Here is a 21311-nt window from a genome sequence, read left to right as displayed (position 1 = left end):
AAACAGCAGTGATGACCTCATTGGACATAATAAACCTTCGTCATAGATGCTCGGCTGAATCTGATCCCCAGATGAGAAATGAACCTGATGAGGCGTAGTGTGATCGATTGAGGGATTGGTTGATTGACACGTTATCATCGCTGTCATTCGGAGATGTTGTTGAGCTGGCGGTCCTCGGGGAAAAGCAGCGGGGCACAGCGACGCAGCTCAGCAGGCGTGACACCAGGATTTAAAGCCTTCAGACTCCTTTTTGCAGCCCAGTCCCTCCAGTAACCCGGCTCGTGCTGAATGCTGATGGCAAACGCCGCCCCCCCCCCTCCCCTCCGTTTTAAATAGCACTGGCCAGCTGGCCATAGGGGCTATATTCAGCACGGTATCACCTGTGCACTCCTAGGGTAAGGTTACTGAGAGGCACACACATCACGGCTTGCAATCACTCATACACACAAACTTGAAGCTATATTCTTGGACGAATCAAGGATTTATGATGACACCAACAGAGATACTCTGCTTTTACACTCATGTTGCTCCCCAGGCAGCACAGCTGAGAGGCTGATGATTAATAAAACAACAATCTTTATCAACATGGAAACTCAGCAGACGCTGTAACAACATGGCTGACCATCTCCGTCAAACAGGTGACACACAGGCACACACACAAGCTACACCTTGATCAAACAGAGGCTGGTGACTACAACAACTGCTGTCCTGAGTTTGTGATTCAAGTCCACCTGCTTCTGATTCACTGTCTGGACAGGAAGCTCCTAGATGACCACGCACACCGGGATTATGATGTAGCTGTGTGGGAGTGTGGGCCAATCTCTCTCTCTCTCTCACACACACACACACACACACACAGGATGCCAAACATGTCTGTTTATTTTCATCTTCATGTCTCAAATGTCCAAATTGTTGTTGATTTCAAAGACACGGCTGTATTTGTCAGCAGCTCTGTGGGTCCACTCGACGCAGACGGACTGTGAACGTGAGCGTGGACTCAGCTGAGTCCATCAGCTGGTTGCTCTTGGTGCTACAACAGAATTCTAGACAGTTCTCATGTCCAATCCATGTGTTTGTGGACGGCTGATGTACGGCTGGACTAAGAGGACGTAGATTATACCAGGTTCCCATGGCAATCATACTGACGAGGCCATGTGAGGACACGTATGGACACAAACATCATCATCTTGACTGGGGAGTTTTTGTGGGTTAGGGCTTCGTGACCTGAGCGTGTGAGAGGTGCAGCCATGTTGTTTCACATGACTCAATTCATCATCAACAGTCTATACAGGAGTATGAATCTCAGTTTTAAAATAAACAGCAGTACCAGTACAACAGGATCCTCCTGCAGACGGTTTGTACACAGGATGATCGTCACAACAAACGGCCTGAGCCAGAGAAATTGGCTGCATAGTTCTGACTTCAAGAACATTCCAGTCCAGCGATTCAGCCTTGGCCATCCTTATCTGGCTCCTTCTTTCCCTCGACTGAAAAACATTTTGGAGAGTTTTAAAAAACACACTTCTTTTTGTGCACGCAGGCAGGCAATAATTACTGAAGGAAGGTCGTGCAGAAAGAGTGGCTCAAAGACTTCCTGTGGATGTGCAAATGAGTGGAAAACTCCCACCACAGCGTGTCATCGGTCACTGGAACCTGACGGCGTCACGGGCTGAAGTGGTCTTGTTGTTGTCAGTGGCATATTAAGTCGACATGATCGGAACGCCTAGTGAGGTCACAGTTAGGCTCACGAAGTCATTTTGTTGGACAATAAAATTCAATAAATGATATGATTGTCATCTGAGCATTTCACAACACTGAAATGACAATCATGAACGAGCACACACTTTCAAAGAGGCATTCACTTTTAATTCTTTAGAATATTCAGTTAGACAACAATAAAATTAACCACAAAATGAAAACCGTGGGTGACGTTCTTCTACGAAGGTGCGCGAGTCCAAGTCAATATGTGTGTTCTCCAGGGTTCCTGGGGGATCCACGGGTGAACCCGCCAGTCGGCTGGGCAACGCGCAGACAACAGCGCCTGCAGCTACACTTGCTGCCGTAACACGGGCAGACGGAGATCCATGCATCCGTCGGATGACCTGACTACCTTTAACACTTCTGATGTCACAAGTGAGACGGCGAGAGATTTCCTGACTGGTACCTTCTGAATCATTCTGAGAATCAGAGGATTCAAGAGTCAGAATTCTCAGTCTGGTTCCCAGGGATGTTTTCAGATATTTTCCACTAAATCTGGCAGCTTCATGACTATTACAGCTATATTTAACAATGATTGATGACAAAGGGCTCAAACATGTTTACATTCCCTAAACTAAGTGCTCCTCCGCACCTTTTATGGTGTTGTTCAATGTACTGACACTCAGGTCGACGGGACGCAAGCCTGGACCTTTGACTTCCACCTGTACTCTCCCCATAGCTTCCAATCATCAGCAGGTTTACCACCAGATGAATGGAGAGGGACAAACACTGCTCCACAGAACTTGACCTGCTCAGTAAAGGGAGCAGAATCAGTCTGTCACAGGTCACAGCAGCAATTAACATTCCAGCAGGGAAAACAGAAGGTGTTGTTCCCCTTCACTTCCTGCCCCCCCCCCCCCCCCCCCACCTGCCCTGCCGTGGAATTTACCAGCTTTGTGTGGGTTCGTCTGTGACTCAACAGAGACATAAAGATTGGGATTTCTTAATGTTGATCCACAGACATTCCTGGAACCTGTCTCTGTGTAAACGGTGCTCCACTCAACTCACTCCATTTGGACTAGAAAGAGTAAACTTGCTGCCAGAACCTTGTAAGCCACGTCCCAGCTTACAAGGTTTGCAAATGAAGCAATGCAAGTCTTCTGGGGGAAGTCAGATACGTAATCCCTCACTGACCCCCTGCTGCACCCCAGCTTCATGACCAAGGAGAATCCCTTTGGGTTCGCTTTCTAGCTGAGCAAGCTAGCAAATAAACAGGCTGCCTCCAACTCTACCTGCTGCCATACAATTACAGATTTACTGAGGGCTCCAGATCCCTGTGGGGACAATTCAGGAGCAGTTGTGGAGTGGCTCAAAGAGCCAAACACATTTGGAGGCCTGTTGTTATCTAAGAGGACGATCAAATAAAACGGGAGTGAGGCTGAGCTTTGGGCCATTAAAGAGAAACCACAGCTCATAAGAACGAGGTTTCCAGCTCAGGCTCCTGATGGCAGTGGCATAAAAACCCTGAGGAGTTACCAGTGCTCGATGTCCTGGTGCGCCGGCACCTGGGTGTACGGCATTCAAGGCCAAGCTGATGAATGTAAAATCTCAAAGACCAGCACAAAAACCAGAGGAAAAACTGGTCCTGGGTGGCACCGTTATCTCTAACTGAGGGTTTCCAATCTTCCTGAGATCAATATTGCAAATCAAGATCAATTGTCAGGACAGGATTCCAATCCACTGTGATAGTGGACCTTCATCAAGCTTTGGCGTTCACCATGAGGGTAAATGTTGCTGGCAGCAGGCACGGACACCTCGCCAGCCACGCCGGGGCCCGGCGGCCTGATCCAGCCTTGTTGGAAGAGTCTAGTTGTGATACAATCATCAAACGGTTTCACGAGTCAGTGCGCTCGGTGCTGAAGGAAAACAGTTGCTGATCATCCTGAAATGTATTCATCAGCTCAAACATATTTGCTGTTGATGTCTTGCCTATTTAACTTCAATCATGTCAGTCTGTCAACTTGCCATCAAGGTTTGTTTCCTACGGTTGTCCCTTTGCTATCTTGTAGTTGTCCTGCGTCTGTGCGTGAGGTGTTCTCCAGAACATCAGAAACAAACTTCATCTAGCATGAACGCAAAAACGCAGAACAAACATGTTATTGTGGTTACATAAAATAAATAGTGGCCATTAAAAATGCTAAGACAAAATAAGCAATTTCTGAAACATTTTTCCAGTACCGCTCAAAATAAGTGTGTTCTATACACACACACACACACACACACACACACACACACGCATATTTGTGAATATATACATACATAGACACACACACACTTGCTCAGGCTATGGAGGAGTCAAGGAGAAAGAAAAACTGTTTTTTCCCATCCTGCCCTTCATGAAAATAAAAGGAAATGTCAAGGAAAAGGACAAATTGTTGAGAATAAAGTCGAAGTAAATCAGAGGAGGAAGACTTTTTCCATTATTCTGCATATCAAACACTGTGAGACGACAATGCTGATCATTTGAGAGGAAAAAGAATTCAACAGGATGACTTCCATCCTGACATGTCAAGTTCACCTCGTCCACCCTCAGCGCTGAAGGGGAATATGACAAGCCCATGAATACCAACTGTACCATTTCCACACCCAGACTGGTTTCCAGTGATAAATGAAAGCCCAGTAAGGGAGTCCCAGTGCTCTCTAAGGCTCTTACGCATGGTCACTGGTCCTCGATTGACCTACAGTTGCCCCCCTGCCACCTTGTCACATCAAGTCAGAGAAAAGTCAAAGTTCTAATTGTACACTGTTGTAGGGCGTAGCGACACAGCATGTATAAGAGCACCAGTGCTGGCTGACAACCAGAGGCCAGGCGGCTGGCAGCTGCTGGTAGATAATAACAGCAGCCTTCACCGTGAGCCAGGCAGCACTCAGCACGGGCAAGTTGGATTTAGTAAATGAGACTTTCAGAGGTGACGAGACGCTGTCAGGAAGGGAAAAACAGAGTAACAGAGCTTGGAAATGGATGGATGCTGCCCCAGGCTGACGGCTTTGTCACAGACTCTTACATAACTCGAACATCTGAAAATCATTCTTACTGTAACGAACCCCCTAACCTCCTGCCCCACTTACAGAGGAAACGCTGCTGTCTTTCTACTAGACGATTCATTTCCATTTACAACATCCAGCTTACGGGGAGACTTGCAGCACAGAAATGCAGCCAGAACCAATTAGCACACCCAAGACGAATAAAGACAATTACACAAAGTTTAAGTGAGGGTGAGAGCACGTGTACGGCACGGGTTTGTAGAAGGGCCCTCTGATAACGCGTGTTCCTGCAGGGCTCCCTCCAGCAGGTTTGACAGGCCTCTGCTCCCTGCAGCACCCTCCTCTTCTTTCTCTTACAGCAGCTCATAAAAACTTGGCTGCTAATTTGCAACAGCCACCAAAATGACAGAGTTTTTATTAGACGTTGACCTTTGATGTTGACACGGGTTTCTATTTTATCTCATTGATTATGCTGAGCTGCAGAATTATTTTTAAATGAGACAGACAGACAGAATTTCAACAGTGAAAAGTGTGTCCCTTTTCAAGAAGTCTACGAAAATTCTGTCAGCTTAGTTCAGCCGAGTCATTTCACGGCCCTGTCTCGTGTCTGCTTCCACAGCTAAAACCTTCCAGTCACTTGATGAATAAAACCCTCTTTGGAAAACCCTTTACATCAAAATCTTTTTTGTCCTGATGCCTTGTTTGTTTTGTTAGTTAGATTACAGACAAGAGCAAAGTAAAGAGACGTCCAGACTAAAGCTGAGCATCATCAAAGTACCTGACACAAGGTCTGAATCTGAAGATAATCAATACGGTTCCTGCTGGGTGAAGTCCGTACGTTCAGATCAATGTGGCCCCTACAGACACTCAGGTGCATAAAACATGGTGGTGGGTTATTCAGAAACGTTTTGCTCCCTTCAGCTCCCTCTCCAAGGAGGGCCCTTAGCATGCACCGTTAGCATGCACCGTTGGCGGAACCGCGCTGAGCTGTAAGGGGCCGGCAGACGGTGTGAAAATGAGGCCTGTCTGCTGCAATTCTTGTTTCCCTGCAGCTCCATGATGGGCAGGTGGGGAGTCGGTGTGTTCACCTTGTTAGTGTGCAGCCATGGCTCAGCTCCAAGCTAGCATCGCACTGGGAAAGGATATATTCGCATGTCCACCCAGTGTGTGACAAGAGTATGGCAGCCATTGCACTCAAATATAGATGCAGATTGTATGTTTCCCCACTTTAGGAAATAATAATTATCATTATCCTTACAGAAAATACAGACGCCTAAACCATGGAAACCATCTAGTCAGCACATTCAGTTTCCACAAGCCGAGTGTTTCTTATATGATTACTTGATTCATCGATGAATAATTGATGGAACATATATAAAAAAACAACCTAATCAGTGGCTTACTGCCGATACAGAGATCCATCTGTCTCTTTGCCATGCAGCTGATGGGTTAGTGCAAGGCTCCACTGGGAGACAGAAGGTCCTCATAACTGAGGGAAGACATGACGTGCCAAGGCGATCAGGAAGAGCCGTCACAACCCTTTAGAGGACCAACGTGTTTAGACCGTGTCCCGTCTCACATGACCATGAGCACTACAGTAAAGGCAAAGTCTGGCCTAACAGCAGGCGCGTGCACAGGCTGTAAGAGAGGGGAGCGCCGCCCTTTGAGCTTTCCCTGGACTCTCATGGCAAGGGTGGTGCCATCTACCATCATGAACAACATTTCATGTCTGGTCTTACAGAGAAGGATCGATCCACAACAAACCTAACTTTCAAAGTCCTTCTGGGTTAAATCCTAAACATTTACCTCGATCAATTCTTAAACATCAGTCAGTCCTGATGTTACAGCACATTACGCAAAACTCAACTGATTTATTATTATAAATGGGGTGTAATGATTCATCTGCTCCATCGCCGTATCTCCCTACGATCCAACGACATCCACCTGTGCTCGGCAAGTTGGCCTTCTGGACAGCATGTTTCGCTCTCACATCGTTTTAGAATGTAATCCATCGATTGTATCGATACCAGGTAATAACACGCTAGACTTAAGCACGGCAGAATTTACATAAATGTGTTTTTTAGTACTTTCAGTGATAGAAACGTTAAATGTTACTCGATTCGGACCGCCTGCCGGTGACGTCATCGCCACGCGCCAGCAGCAGCGCGAATTTCAGAACAACAAAACGCAGCATGGCGGATGACGGAGGAGAGGCCGGCGAGCCAGAAATGGTTAAGCCACAGACGGGGCTGCTCTAGATAAGTGGCTGGCTGTTTGTAGGACCAGAAAGGCAGAAGTAGCAGGTGGACCTGCTGTTGAGATGTTGGTGCCACTCACTGCACCTCTGTTGAAATGAGAGCAGGAAAGGTGAAGCTGTTAATTCAGCCTCAAGTGTTGGCTGCTCTTCATTCTAATGAAACCTGAAGGTGTTTGCCATGAATTGTTGTTTACTTGTTGTTTGTTTGTATCCATAACTAATTTGTGCCTGAGTGCCTCACAAGAAACAACAAGGATCTAGGAAACTTCTCCTGCACCGTCCAGAATCCAGGTGTTTATTTCAGTCACTTGGGTAGAAGTTTTGGCTCCAAAGTTACTGAATCGATTTCAAGTTGCTGAATCGCTTCAGGGCGTATCGTTCTAAATATCTAAGTATCATCCTTGAGTCGTGTTGTAACCACAACCGTGATGCGAATCCAATGGTTGTTACATCCCTAATTATTCATGGCCTGAGAAGCTCAGTTCCTCAGCAGGAGGCTCAGAGTTTGACTCCACAACAGCACCAAGAGTCCCGTCGAATGCCTGGTGACCTCGGCTACGTTCACCAGGAAGTGTTGGCAGGTGACTCACAGGAAAATGGGTGTTCTACTTTTCACAAACACAATGGTAAGTTGAGTACCAGATAAGGAACTAAGTACTAAAGAGTACAAATACTGCAGCAGCGGATCAGTACTGTACCTGTGACAGTGTGTGCACACTGATAAGCCAGCTCAGGTGTTCCAAGAGCGTATCATGATGGCTGAAGCCAGGTTGAAATGTCACTAATCCTCCTAAATCATGCACTACGTGAGTTTTTCTGGATTCCTATATAACCACTTCAAAAAGAATATGTGCTATGTGTACTAATACCACATAATGCAGTAAAGGTAAAGATCACCTCCTTGATTTTTTTTAATAAGAGCCATACATTATTGGAATTTAGTCTTTTCTCTTGTATTCTGGAACTGACGAGGCCGTAGCGTGCGTGTATGACCTGAACAACATCACGTCGACATGACATTCATGTTCTGCAGACTGAAAACACGAGTCGATGTTGTTGATTAGAGTTTTTCCTCATTTGAGACTCATTTGTTGCAACCCATAAAGAGCAAAATATTTAACAGAACAAATCAGAAGCCACTGGGTCGATGTTAGAATGGGCTGTTTACTGGCACATTTAGGGACTGACACCCATGACCAGCCCATGTGACTGAGCATCCCGACAGATCAACGAGTATTGAACCGGCTGCACAGTTCATTGGCCTCCTGTAAGTGCCACTGCAGGAAGGCACAACATCTGTTACAGACTAATTGTGAGTCAAAATACAACATTAAATTCAAAATTGTGTTGCAATGGCGGTGCTCCTGACACAACAAATCTAACAAGGGGCTGTGAATCCAATTGTGTGTGTGTGTGTGCATAGATCAGTTCTTAGAATGTGCTGCATGTTTCCAGACGTTTACAAGCCCTGCAGTGTCTGTTCTAAGATATGCGTGTGTGTTCTCTGCTGCGTGAGTGGGCTTGTACCTGTGGGTGAGTGTTCCTGCTGCTACTAGCAGGCCCAACCAATCACTGCCTGTGCTTGGCTGATAAAGCCCTTTTCTTTACCTGGAGGCTACAGATGTGACTGAGACGCTCTGGCTACGCTCTCGCCGCTCATTACCCGACAGGAATTTGTAGGATCAAAACTAAATCATGCGAGTGTGTCAGTGCTTGTTGAAATACGGTGCTGTCAGACCAAACTGTGAAAATGAAAGGCTACCAAGAGCCTGTAGGTGCATGTCCAGGACCCAAAAGGTGACAGGAGCCAGGAAGTGTAAGTGTGTGTGTGTGTGTGTGTGTGTGTGTGTGTGTGTGTGCGTGCGCGCGCGCCTGTGAGAGAGGGCTGATGAGTCACACGTAATCTGTGGGGGTGTGGGGTGCTTGACACGTTTAAGATTAAAGCCTTTTTTGCAACACTTCCATGAGTTGCATAAAAGCTAGTGTTTGTGTGTCAAACTTGGCATCAACGAATGATCAGTTGCAGTAACGACCAATTCACTTCAATATCTGGCATTTTTCGTGACCAGTTTTTGCCTATTTCTAATCAGTTCTTTTCATTCACTGATGTACAACGGGATGCAGCAATTGTAGTTTTCCTTTCAGTTCAGTGACACCAGTGATTGTGGAGGTCACTTTATTGACATCATTTCTTTTGTTCCAAGTTTGCACGGAAGGCTTTTTCATTTCTGTTGATAGAATCGTTCCTAAAGAAACTAAATCTGGCACAGAAATGCAACATTTACTGCAACGAAGTATCAGCTTCAAGTATCGAGTATCAACCTCCTTGACTTTGCTTTTTAAATCGGTCGACCCTGAGCTCAGACTTAACTCATCTCAATCACTGTCCCAACCTCCCTGAAAGAAGTATATTTCCTCCCGTATGAAGTCTATTGAGACCGTCTCGCTCTCTGCTGCGCTCCACTCGCGTCCTTCTAGGTTCGTGCTGATGATGTAATGCTGGGACGGGTCACTGGCAGCGGAGCAGCTGGACTGAGTTTGCTGCAGCTGTGTGTTTGGACCAGATTGAAACATAAACCCTCCTTTCTTACATCCTTCCTTTCTTCCCCACTTCTTCATTTAAGGCTTTATTGTTCAATTTTCACATCTCTCCCTTTTCATGTCAGCATTCTTCATTCTCTCCATGCGTGTTGCTCATGCTTCTCGCCATCTATCACTTTCTCCATCTCATCCCTCCCTCTCCCCTCCTACTCCCAGCCTGACAGAGAGCTGTGGGGGACTCGGCTGCTGGCCGCCTCCCAATCTGTTACATAACAGTCCCATCAGCCTCCCTGAATCACTGCTGTGGCGGGCTAGCTCCGGCCAGGCTGCATATCTCGCTGCCATATCTTCAACACTGCCCAAGCTTCTGGTTGTGCCGCGTTTGATGAATTTCTCATTTCTGAAAGCAAAATATCATTCCTGGTGCTGGAAGCACTGGCCACATGACATCACGGTGTAGGGCCCATCAATTGTTCTTATGCAAGGGCGGAGAGGAACAGGACCTGATCTGTATCTGTCTTTGTTTACACATCTAATGGAATGCTAGCATAGCTCTACTACACTCCTCCGCCTCTACATGTAGCAACACTGTCTGCATCCCAGTGCTTCTGACAGCCCTGTTGATGGGATCAGCGATCTGGGAGCCAACACCCCCTGATGTGGACAGGTTTGCTTGTTTGTAATGTTGGGTTCTGTTCCCTCTTTGGTGCCTGCTATCAAAATCACAATCTATTTAGAGTCTCTTCACATCAACACCTAAGCTTCAGCCTCTGCCGTGTTACTTGTCGATGCAGACGGTAATCATCAACTACTGGTGCACCCTGATCCAGAACAGCCCTCCTTGATCACTGGTGATCCTGCGGTCCTCAGACTGACTCTCTGACCAGTGGGGTACTTGATTAAAAAGTTAATAGTTAGACTTCTTTAAGAAACTGTTGGCACGCAGGAGAACAAAGTCTGCCTCACTGCATTCATCCTTTAAAATACCAGACAAAACAGTAGAAGACATTGTTCATGTCATAATCTGGAACAATCTGTTCTCCCTCCAGTGAGCGGGTCATTTCCAGTGAAACCTGAAGCAGTCTGTGACGCTTCTAACCTACTTTTCCCCTGACTTCAGCCTCTCCCTCAGTTGTGTTTTCTGTTCCTCCACCCAAAGTCAAGCTCCAGCTCTCCTGGCCTATCTGGGTCCTGGTTCCTGGCAGCCAGAGAGTCTTCAGGGGGCAGTGAGGACTTGGCTGGACAGTTGACAGCTGCTGGCAGTTAAGGGGGGCTGCTGCCCAATTCATCAACCCCTGAACCTACTCGACCCCCCGGTGCCCACAGCGCTGCTCTGAGGAGTCCCCAAAAACCCAGTCCCACAGCCCAGCCCAGCCTACATTTACACACTACAACTGGCTCACTTTCCACCAAGTCTGACTTCTACAACTGAATGGACTTCATCTCTGCCACTGACACATGATAAGTTCTTTGGTCTGTGCTACTCCCCTCCAACAAGGGTTCTAAAATCTGCCAGGTTGCTTTGTGTTGCTTGCAAACAGACAAACAGACACATGTGAAAACCCCCGGTGGAGCTCTTTGCATTCTTCACCTGGGGTTGCATTACCATGCCGCCTCACTATGCAGCCTTCTGAGCTTTCAACCATCGAAACTAACATTGTATTTTGTGGTGGGGTCTACGGTGTGAGAGTCATGAACGGCTGGCAGCCATTCTCATACAAACAAGTCCACCAACACACCTAACGTGCTCATTCATGCCCCCTCCCCCCACGTGGACACAGACAGCAAATGGACCTTCCGTCGTCAGTGTTTAAAGACCAGAAAGCAGTTGGTAGAGACATTGACATTACCTGACGGGATAGTCATGTCCCTCTGCACCATGCTGAACTGAAGCTTTACCCTCCGGCAAGATTAGCAGGTCACACTTCTGACACAAGCAGAGTAAAGTGTGAAAAACACAGGAGCAGGAGAAGGTTGACGAGAAGTCCAGCAGCGACAGAAAAGCCACATGAAACAGACGTTTTCCTCTCACCGGCAGCCAGTGGTCCCAAGGCTGCAGAGCACTCACATTCCCCTTCTCTGGATTGTCTGCAAGCATGTGCACGCCCCGGCAGGGAGGGCGTGTGTGGGTTGCTGTGTTGGTCCCTTAGTCCTCCTCGGATAACAACAAGGTCCACCCATGTGGTTACACCTTCTTTTACCTTCTGATCCCTGAGACTATGTTGCTCTTCTTGATAAAACTTGCTGTCACTCGCCTGCACTCTCTCAGAGAGTTTAGAAGGAAAACTTAAACAAGCTGATGCCTGGCCCCACCTCCTCCAGAACACACCACTTCTTCTCTTGCTTTTCATTTTCCCTCGCTTTCCTTCTGTTCCTTCACTCAAGAGTTATGCAATACAGCCGCTTCAGACATGACCTCCCCCTTCTCTCCTTTTCCTCTTCCTTCTTATGCTGATACTCTGGCAGTCCACCCTCCCACACACACACAAACTAACTGTGCTTCTCTGCCTCAAACAACTTCGATCACATTATCACAGCGTGACCACTTTTGTTTTCTGTGGAACAATTCAGCAGCAAGTTTGTGAACTGGAGGATGGGACACGTATCAAGTCTTTGAGCTCAGTCTCTGTTGTGTCTCTCACAAGCATGAACGAGACCAGTCAGGCTCAACATCTGCCTCTGATCCACTGTCTGGAAAACATGCCACCTCTCCCCACACACATACACACACACACACACACACTTGTTCAACAGTCAATCTGTACCCATGTGTTACTGAGGAAGGAACCTTGTGCAATAAACAGATTGCATAACCCGGTGAGATACAAAGCTTTGATAAGCTTTACCATGAGGACATTCCAGTCCGTTTCCATGCCAGTAATGTGTGCATGTAAAAAATGTGGATGCAGTCGCATGCAACGCATCTGCAAAGCATCTTCATGATGGATCTGCTGCAGGAGTGCCTGCTGCAGCAGATCCTCCTCTGGCTAGTAGAACTAAGAGTAATGGAGAATGCCAACAAGAGCGAAGGCTGTTTAAATCAGGGAGTGGTAGCCTGAGGCTGGTGAGAGTGTGGGGCTGACGTGGTTGTTCTCAAACACTTCTTCGACATGATCAACATTCCAAGCAACACGTTTGTTTCCATTTAGGCGTCAAGTCAATTTTAAGGTAACAGTGGAACTATCATAAAAAACAAAAATGCAAATTGGTGAGTTTTCATGAACTGGTTTTGCATGAATAAAGAAAGCTACCCAACGCTGCTAGAAGATGGCGGAATAAGCAACATAGCTGTTGCGTCGCACAAAATGTACAAAGTTCAGGAACAGCTGTGATGCCAGGGTGGATGCTCCAAGGTTGTCCGTTTCCTGTTTTGCAGTTTTCTCAAACTACCTAAAGCAAGAAGAATTTTTTTTTTTTTGCCAAATTGCAGATTCTCAGTTTCAACCTCGGCTCATGCTAAATATCAAAATGTGCATCAAAATACAAAGCTAGGATTGTTCATTCATTGTTCTTGTCTGCTGCCACGGTGACCAATGATATGACGAGGTGTGTTCAGAGAGTCGAAACAGGACCGACCAATGCTGACGGATCTCTGCTGTCAAGTGAGAGCTCCTGCCCCGGACACTTGCAGGCTCTTGCTCATGCTGGAGGTCACGTGTGCAGGCAAACATCTAGAATCACTTTATCTTAAATTCCATGAAACTGTTGTTTAGAGCACAACTGTGAGAAGTGCGAGATGCTATCGTGTGTCAGGTGACACTGTAAAGCTCCACCGCATCAAGTCTACGCAAAATGCATCAGTTCTTGCCTCTTCATTTGTGTTGCAGGTTTTAGGTGTGATGATGAGAGCAGAACCACCGACAGTTAACAACCGCCAGAGATGTTGATAGGTTTTCAATATAGTGAGTCCCCATGACCCACAGGTGGTGATTCAAGTGGGTCCCTGGGAAATGCAATGGGTCCCCAATTAAAAAATGTATTTCTTTCTATTTCTTATATTCTTCTATGGCTTAAACTGTAGTGTTAAACTCTCTCAATGGTGGTATGGTAAGATATGGCTATAATTAGCAGGTATGTTCAAAATGTTTTTTTCACAATTCAGAGTGGGGTTTTTTTTATTACCACACAGCCACCACCGGAATATTTTTTATTTATTTCATTAGAGCACGTCCCCTAGACGTTAAACCGTTGAGTGAACGCAGCATATAACAGTTGAAACGTGAATTTATTTACTACTAAAGTTCGTATCTTTAATTGTTGAAATGAAATCCGTGGTCGTCGTTGTTGTAGCGGCTAAACTAGCATGTCGCATGTCTGCACTGAGTTAATGTGCAAAGGGTTGAAATGGCGCTCGTCAGGTCCGCTGACGGCAAGGTTTCTTTTGCTACTGACTGTGATTTTAAACAGTTGTTGTTCACAATGTATGGTTTTTCATGGGAAAAATGAGGTGCGTCCCTGAGACGCGCAAATAGTGAACTTTCATATTTTAACGCGTCAGGGACGCAGGACGCGGACCTACCAACACAAACAGAAGCTTCACGGGTGAGGCTCAGATGATGTCATCGGCCAGCAGACGAAACTGAACACGATCAGATGGACCAGTGAATCCAGCAGCTGCAGTCTGAACTGAGGCTGACTGCATGATTTATGGTGTTTTCCAAAGTGCTTGTGTTATTAAAAGTGATTAAATTGTGAAAAAAGCCTGCCACGGTCACCCAAACCTCGCTGAGGCATTACAGTTCCTTGTCTTGTCCTGCCATCGCTGGAAACCCTGAACCTTTTCAGTTGATACGTGGGGCTGTAGCGATTCTGACAGGTTGGACTTTTTTTAAGTGGAAATTATAGTTTTGGAATTTCAATGAAAGAAAAATCTTAAAAATGATGACATGACTCATCCTGGGTCCTGTGCCCAGCAGAGAGGACGGCTTGATGGCATTTTTAGGTATAGTGAGGTACTACTGCCATTCACTGTAAAAGCTGATTCATACAGCACCTTTCTAAGCTACGGTGCAACATTTGGACAGCAAACTTTAATTAATCGACCTGTTGTCTTGGGCTCATTATCACATATCCAGTTGTTATTTCTTGACAGCAGATATAAACTGGCAGTGAGAGCATAAACTATCCAAACGAAACAAAGCCAATATTTCCACTCTGCTTGGAGGGAAGCCGCCGCTCTGCTCTGGGAGAGATTCTCATGGAGTCAGAGGCTGCCAAACCTGAACCTGAAAAAACACTTAGAGTGGTGAGACAATTATCCAAAAATGTTATCAGGTCCAAAATGCTGCTAATATTTAGACTCCAAGCGGTTGAGGGTCTCTGAGCCAGCAGCGTGGGCAAGCTGGTACCGGCTGTACCAGGTGTACCAGCTGTACCAGGTGTATCTATGTGAGGTCACCGACCAGGAGCTGCAGGTGCTGATTAACCAGAGGAACGTCTGAGAAACGTGAGGCTTCGTTCTGTTAGCGTCTCAAATGCTGTTGGACCAACAAAGCAGCAGGACGAGGGTCTGTACTGGTCCAGCAGCTCTACACTGGTCTGGGCTGGAGGACCAGAAGGGCTGAACAGCCATGCTGAGGAGGCCACTTCCTGATGGACAGCTAAGCTAACGGTTGCTAACGGACAATAGCAATAATGAACAATTTTAACTTCTGACTGGTTCCTGTTGTTATATGGTGACGAGATTGATCACATGACTTTTCTTTCTCATTCCCGCGATTCCACCTCTGACCACACATGGTTAGTTGAGTCAACCTGGTAACCAGGAAACCAGATTACGAGAGAGAGAGACACTTGCTGGCCAGGAGGTGGAGGTGTTGGCCATCGCACCTTGAGGTGACGTCTGCCACCGACTCTTAAATCCACAGAGAAGAAATCTTAATCAGGATTCAGCCTCACTGTGCTGCCAAGTAGCTGAGCTCTAATCTACAGGAACAGGGGGGTCAGCACACAGGAACAAACCAATTAGGTCCAGCAGCTTCCTCACTCCCTTCTGTCCTACCACACAGTTTCACCTGAGCACAGCTCCGCCTCCTCTGTGGCCGTGCCAACGCTCACGACCAGTGACCAAGATGAACGGACACGCTGACATCAACCTCTTGACACTCGGATAAGAGGGATTCCAAGGGAAGCTCTGAACTACTGACAGCACATAGCCAACTTTCTTCACCCTATTTTCACTCCCGTCACCCAAACTACTGTGTCCAGACACCACGCGAAATAAATACACATACAAATAAATACCATTATCACCATGTCAACGACCATGCACAGCTTTTTGAACCAACATGGGAACAGAACATCTCTTTATTTCCTCACAAACCTATGCAACATATTCTCCTGTCACACTCTGGATGTTGGAAACAGTTTACCCCAGAGACCAGCTGAACCAAGGCGGAACCACCAGGGCTGCAGGAGGGCTAGCAAGGTCATCACTAGCGTTTAACAACTGCTGTCATTCATCTGCTGATTATCAACTTGTTTCAGTGACTCTCAGCAATTCATCATTGATCAAAATAGTTTCAATGTAACAGTTGGATAATCAATGACGGTCTGGGTACTCCACGTCGGTGCAGCTACAGACGGAAGGGGGCTTGTCCCTGCCCGTGTGGGACATAGTTTGCCATAATGTTTGTCAATGTCTCTCAACAATCCAACCTGAACTGAACACACAAATATGAGATTGAAGCACAAATGGAGGAAACTACACCAAGTGGCGGTCTCACCGTTCTTGCGTTCCTGTAGCGGCAGCAGGTTAGGGGCGGGCTGAAGGGACAGCTCCTGGAGCTCATTGGTTACTGCCTCACTCTGGGGGCTCGGGGCCGAGCCACCCGTCCCAGCCACTTCCATGCCACTGGGACTTGGTTCCTTAACTCTCTGTGGGTGTAGCATTGGCAGGATGGCGGGGACACCTGTAACCAAAACATTAAATATATTATTTAAGTGTCATTTATATCAAAAAATCCTCAATTCTAAAGTTAAAAACAGTGAGAAAAGTAAATTTACTCATATGGACGTGCCCAGACTCAGGTGAACTCTGGGCCCAGGTTCTATTTGTGAGTCCTGGTACTACAGCTTCCTGTTCTATGGTCAAATAACAAACATGACTGCCTCCTCGCCGTGGCAGCCTTTGCAGTGACAAATCACCAGGTCCTGAAGGAGGTTCTGACCACATCTGAGAGGACCTGGTCCACTATGAGGAGGACATGTGAGTAATAAATAGAGTTCCTGGTACCACCAGGTGGTGCTATGACAGGTTCTTAGGGTATGAGCCTGTTTTTGCTCGGCCGAGGCTCCACCCTCCACCAAGTTAGCTGAGAATCACCCTGATGGTTTTTGCAAGAAACCTGCTGACAGTGAAAGAAAGGAGAGCTCGCTTGGACTTCACTGGCTGCTCCACCTTGTAGATCTGAGTGTGTTTAGGCTGTGCAGGTCCTAACTGAGCCACCATGTCCATCAGAGGCTGTATCCTACACCAGTCCTCCCACTGCCTACCTCACAGCACAGCAGGGACGGAAAGAGCGAGGAGACCAGTACCGAGGGCACTTCCGCAAGCTACAGCAGGTCACAAGTTAAGTGCCAGGAAACTGAGCACCTCCGGTTTCCTCCCCGTCTCTCCCTCTCTTCTCCAGTCTCTCCATCTAACACAAACAGGAATGGTCTGAGGCTGTGGGCTGGGAGGATTAGGGCGCCATCACTGAGGAATTTGCATGTTTGAGCTTTTACAACTGGCCGCCCATTTAAAAAGACACAGCTCAGTGTTCTGATGGTGTTTCTCCTTTGGTGCTGTTGACCCCCCCGGCGACTCCCAGGCTTTCAGCTAAATTAGCAGCATGCTAGGAAGCGTCATCAGTTTAAATGATGGTACTCATTTGGTTTTGGCACTTGGTTTGCCAAAGTGACATGAAATCCTCAGCTCATGGTTACACACGCTGACATGGTATGTATTAGCTGTGCGGTGTGTTAGCCTACGTTTCCAGACAGTGCAGCAATATCGACTTCTCATTAGACCGTCTACACGTGAGGCAGCGCTACGCCCGGGACACACCCGTCCTCCTACATCACGCGAGGTTCTTCCTCTCCTCTACCCCAGCAGCAGGCCACTCCTGCTGGTCACTGAGGACCAACCCACCGCTGCGTGGTATGTGACAACTCTCTCTGCAGATCAGTGTTTTCTGCACACAAGGTTGTGATGGAGGTCATTACTGCCCAGCAGAGCTGAAAACAATGAGGTCGTGTTGTCTGAGATGTCACTTTTCCCCGTCGCAACTGCGTGCCACAAGGCTGAATGGTGGCACAGCAACCACATGATGCACTGAATGTTCATCTGATCTTTCCCAGGACTCTGGAGAGCTGCCAGTCCAATGACGGCAAATATACAACGTCTACCAGCTCATCAGGACAGAAGTGATGAGTAAACACAGAGATGTGAGAGTACCTGCAGACCCGTCCATGGCTTCATGTCCGAATATTGAAGTTTTTTTTTTTCCTTTTTAAAACTACAAACTTATGAGGCAACACTACAGGACAGAAGTGGAGAAAACTCAGTCCCAATTTTCATACTCTTACCTTTTCCATTTAACCTGATTTAAGATGTGATTTCTGGAAGTGAATCCCCTCAGATGTGAGTTAATTTGGGAGTGTTTCAGAGTGACTGACCTGCCACTCACACTGAGCTGAACTTATTCCACATCATCAGCTCTGCTGGTTGTCAGCACCACTAGTCATCCCAGCAGGAAGTCCATCAGGGCAACACATCCAAGGACACATCACCACCATCCATACAGCTGACCGGAATTAGCCAAGCAACTAGGTCAATTTTAAAAAGACAAGATAACAACATCCATCCATCTTCAACCACGAATCCAAAGTGGGGTGGTAGAGGTAGCAGCTCCTTCTCTGGTCACATGAACCAGCGCCAACCCCCCAGGTGTGGGCACTAATTTCACTCAGAGCTTTCGCCTGGTAACAAACCCCTCCAGAGGTGGTCGCATTCTATATGTTAGCCACCAAAACAGGCCACACGCTGGTTGGGAGAGGGAAGGAAACATGAAGTCTGTGGAGTTGATGAGGACTGAAGCCCCCCAGCAGACCACGTGGACTTGTTTGATCCAAGAAACAACATAATCACTCTGCAAGCAGCCATGATCTGATGACGACGTCACGTGAGCAATTGCTTCAAGATGTCTCCACATCATGTTAGTACGTCAAGATGCGAGTGACACACAGCCAAGAACCACCAATCAATGGATCTGGAGTGTCTCAGTGCAACATCAGCTGCCTCATCCTTCCTTTCCCAACACTTCTGCTGTTCAGACATGCAGCCACAATTGTTCTGGTGTGCAACAAACTGCTCTGCACGCCCACACTAATATCACCCTAACACACTCATACCTCCTCACGTCACAGGTTGCTAAACTAAGATGAATACATTTTAGGTTCACAAGGTCAGCAATATGGTTCCCTCCTCAGGTGGAACAGTGCCTGGCTTACCTGTATGACTAAATCTTGAAGATGAGCATTCCCATTTCAGCAGGACAGAGTTTAAAATATGTCTGCAGGAGAAACAGAGCTTTAAACAGGAGAAACAGAGCTTTAAACAGGAGAAACAGAGCTATGAACAGGAGAAACAGAGCTATGAACAGGAGAAACAGAGCTATGAACAGGAGAAACAGAGCTATGAACAGGAGAAACAGAGCTATGAACAGGAGAAACAGAGCTATGAACAGGAGAAACAGAGCTATGAACAGGAGAAACAGAGCTATGAACAGGAGAAACAGAGTTTTGAACAGGAGAAACAGAGCTATGAACAGGAGAAACAGCTATGAACAGGAGAAACAGAGCTATGAACAGGAGAAACAGAGCTATGAACAGGAGAAACAGAGCTTTAAACAGGAGAAACAGAGCTATGAACAGGAGAAACAGAGCTATGAACAGGAGAAACAGAGCTTTGAACAGGAGAAACAGAGCTATGAACAGGAGAAACAGAGTTTTGAACAGGAGAAACAGAGCTTTAAACAGGAGAAACAGAGCTATGAACAGGAGAAACAGAGCTATGAACAGGAGAAACAGAGCTTTGAACAGGAGAAACAGAGCTATGAACAGGAGAAACAGAGCTATGAACAGGAGAAACAGAGCTTTGAACAGGAGAAACAGAGCTTTGAACAGGAGAAACAGAGCTATGAACAGGAGAAACAGAGCTATGAACAGGAGAAACAGAGCTTTGAACAGGAGAAACAGAGTTTTGAACACATCTGCAGGAGAAGCGGAGCTACGGCTCCAGTGCTGTCCCTGTCAGACCCACTTCTGGTGGACTGTCCTCTGGGTTAAGTTGAGAGCGTCACTGACATCAACGTCAGAGCAGCGGGGCTCGGACAGTCACTGTCATAGTTTAAAGAGAACCGTGAGCTCTAACATGGAGGAAGTGAATCCACGTCGCTGGAGGCCTCTCCCTGGATGTGACGGGGAGCAGCCTCCAGCTGTCACTGTCCTAAACGCACACATGCTAAGCTATTGTTAGTTAGCCTGGGAGGGAGTTAGCCCTAAGTGCCCGAGCGCGAGCCGAAGTGACGACAGTGTAGGTAATAGAACGTAAATCTTAAGAGTAGAGGTGAAGGGAAGCGACTATAATATCACTGCTGTGTGAGACCTGCTAAACATCCCTGCTAGCTGCACTCACACAGCCCCACTTTGCCAGCTACCGATAGCATGCTATGCTAGTCAGGCACGAGAGCTCCCTCCTGCCTGACACCGGTCGGTTTTCCTGGTTCCCGCTGACACCGGGACGCCGTTATATTCCGTATGGATTCACTCTTACTTGTCATGCTCGCCAGTCGTGTGTTTTATCTGCAAGGATAAACGGCGTCGGCATCACACCGCCACTTCCTGATCACAAAGGGAACTTTCGCCGGAAAACGCTCCTGTGCTCGGGACGCAGCGGCCACTTCCTTCACAACACTTTGCCCAGCGGGGAGCGACGGCACTCGGCGTGGTCACGTGCCTGAAGCTCACACCGGCACACCGGGCACATCCCGATGATGTGGCTTTGAACTACAAGATCAATAGACGCGAAGTTTGTCCAACAGCTTGTCAAAGTCTTATCGTCGCCTTTGCCTCCATCTAGTGGTCAACTTGAAGTACTGCAGGAGGGAGGCGTTCAGCTGACACGACTGGCAGCTCTGTGGAGGAGCAGTTACACTATTCTCACATTTAGCGCGCTGTATTCCATTAAACTGAAAACAATTTAAATCCTTCTGTGACGTTACAAACGTCTGGTCATGTTTTTTTGTCCAAGTAAGTGTTGAATTATGGAAAAATCTCATGAACGCCGTGAGTTTCATCGAATTTGGCACAAACATCTTCTGGGACTGAAGGTTAACTGAAAGATGCTGCTGACAAAAAGTCGAGGTACATATCCACAGTGGAACTCCGTTCACGCTGTTCTTTGACCTGTTCAAACTCACTCACACACATATCTATATCTGTGTGTATATATATATATACATACATACATACATATATGTGTGTATGTGTGTGTGTGAGTGAGTGAGTTTGAACAGGTCAAAGAACAGCGTGACCTGAGTTCCATTGTGGAACCTGTGTGTGTTGTTCTGTCACTGTTAGATGTGGTGATGAGGATTCCACCCTCTGACGGAGAGTTTTACCTCTTTAACATCAGCTGTACATTAAAAAGTTCAACTATTATTATTATATAACATCTTTATTATCATCACTATGTTTATAATTATTGTTCTGTTATTCTAGTAAATGT

General features: G+C 46.9%; 1 protein-coding gene across 7 annotated transcripts in view; it reads right to left on the bottom strand.

Annotated features, from left to right (window-relative positions):
• mrtfab (myocardin related transcription factor Ab) overlaps positions 1 to 20658 on the bottom strand; it is a 41443-nt gene extending 20785 nt beyond the window's left edge. For 5 of the 7 annotated variants that reach the window (XM_086194425.1, XM_086194426.1, XM_086194427.1 and 2 more), the window contains exon 1: positions 11574 to 11907. In XM_086194425.1, coding sequence (XP_086050551.1) covers positions 11574 to 11892 — 319 coding nt within the window. In that variant the 5' untranslated portion in view covers positions 11893 to 11907. Of the gene's footprint in view, positions 1 to 11573; positions 11908 to 16266; positions 16453 to 20357 lie in introns of those variants that run through there. The other 2 variants (XM_086194432.1, XM_086194430.1) reach the window with 2 other exon arrangements.
• Positions 20659 to 21311: the final 653 nt, after the last annotated feature.

Source organism: Aulostomus chinensis, chromosome 23 (assembly GCF_037954235.1).
Source record: "Aulostomus chinensis isolate RoL2024-O1b breed Wild chromosome 23, RoL_Achi_v1.0, whole genome shotgun sequence".
NCBI lineage: Eukaryota > Metazoa > Chordata > Actinopteri > Syngnathiformes > Aulostomidae > Aulostomus > Aulostomus chinensis.
The sequence above is the reverse complement of the archived record's forward strand: the minus strand, read 5'-3'. Positions and strand labels throughout refer to the sequence as shown.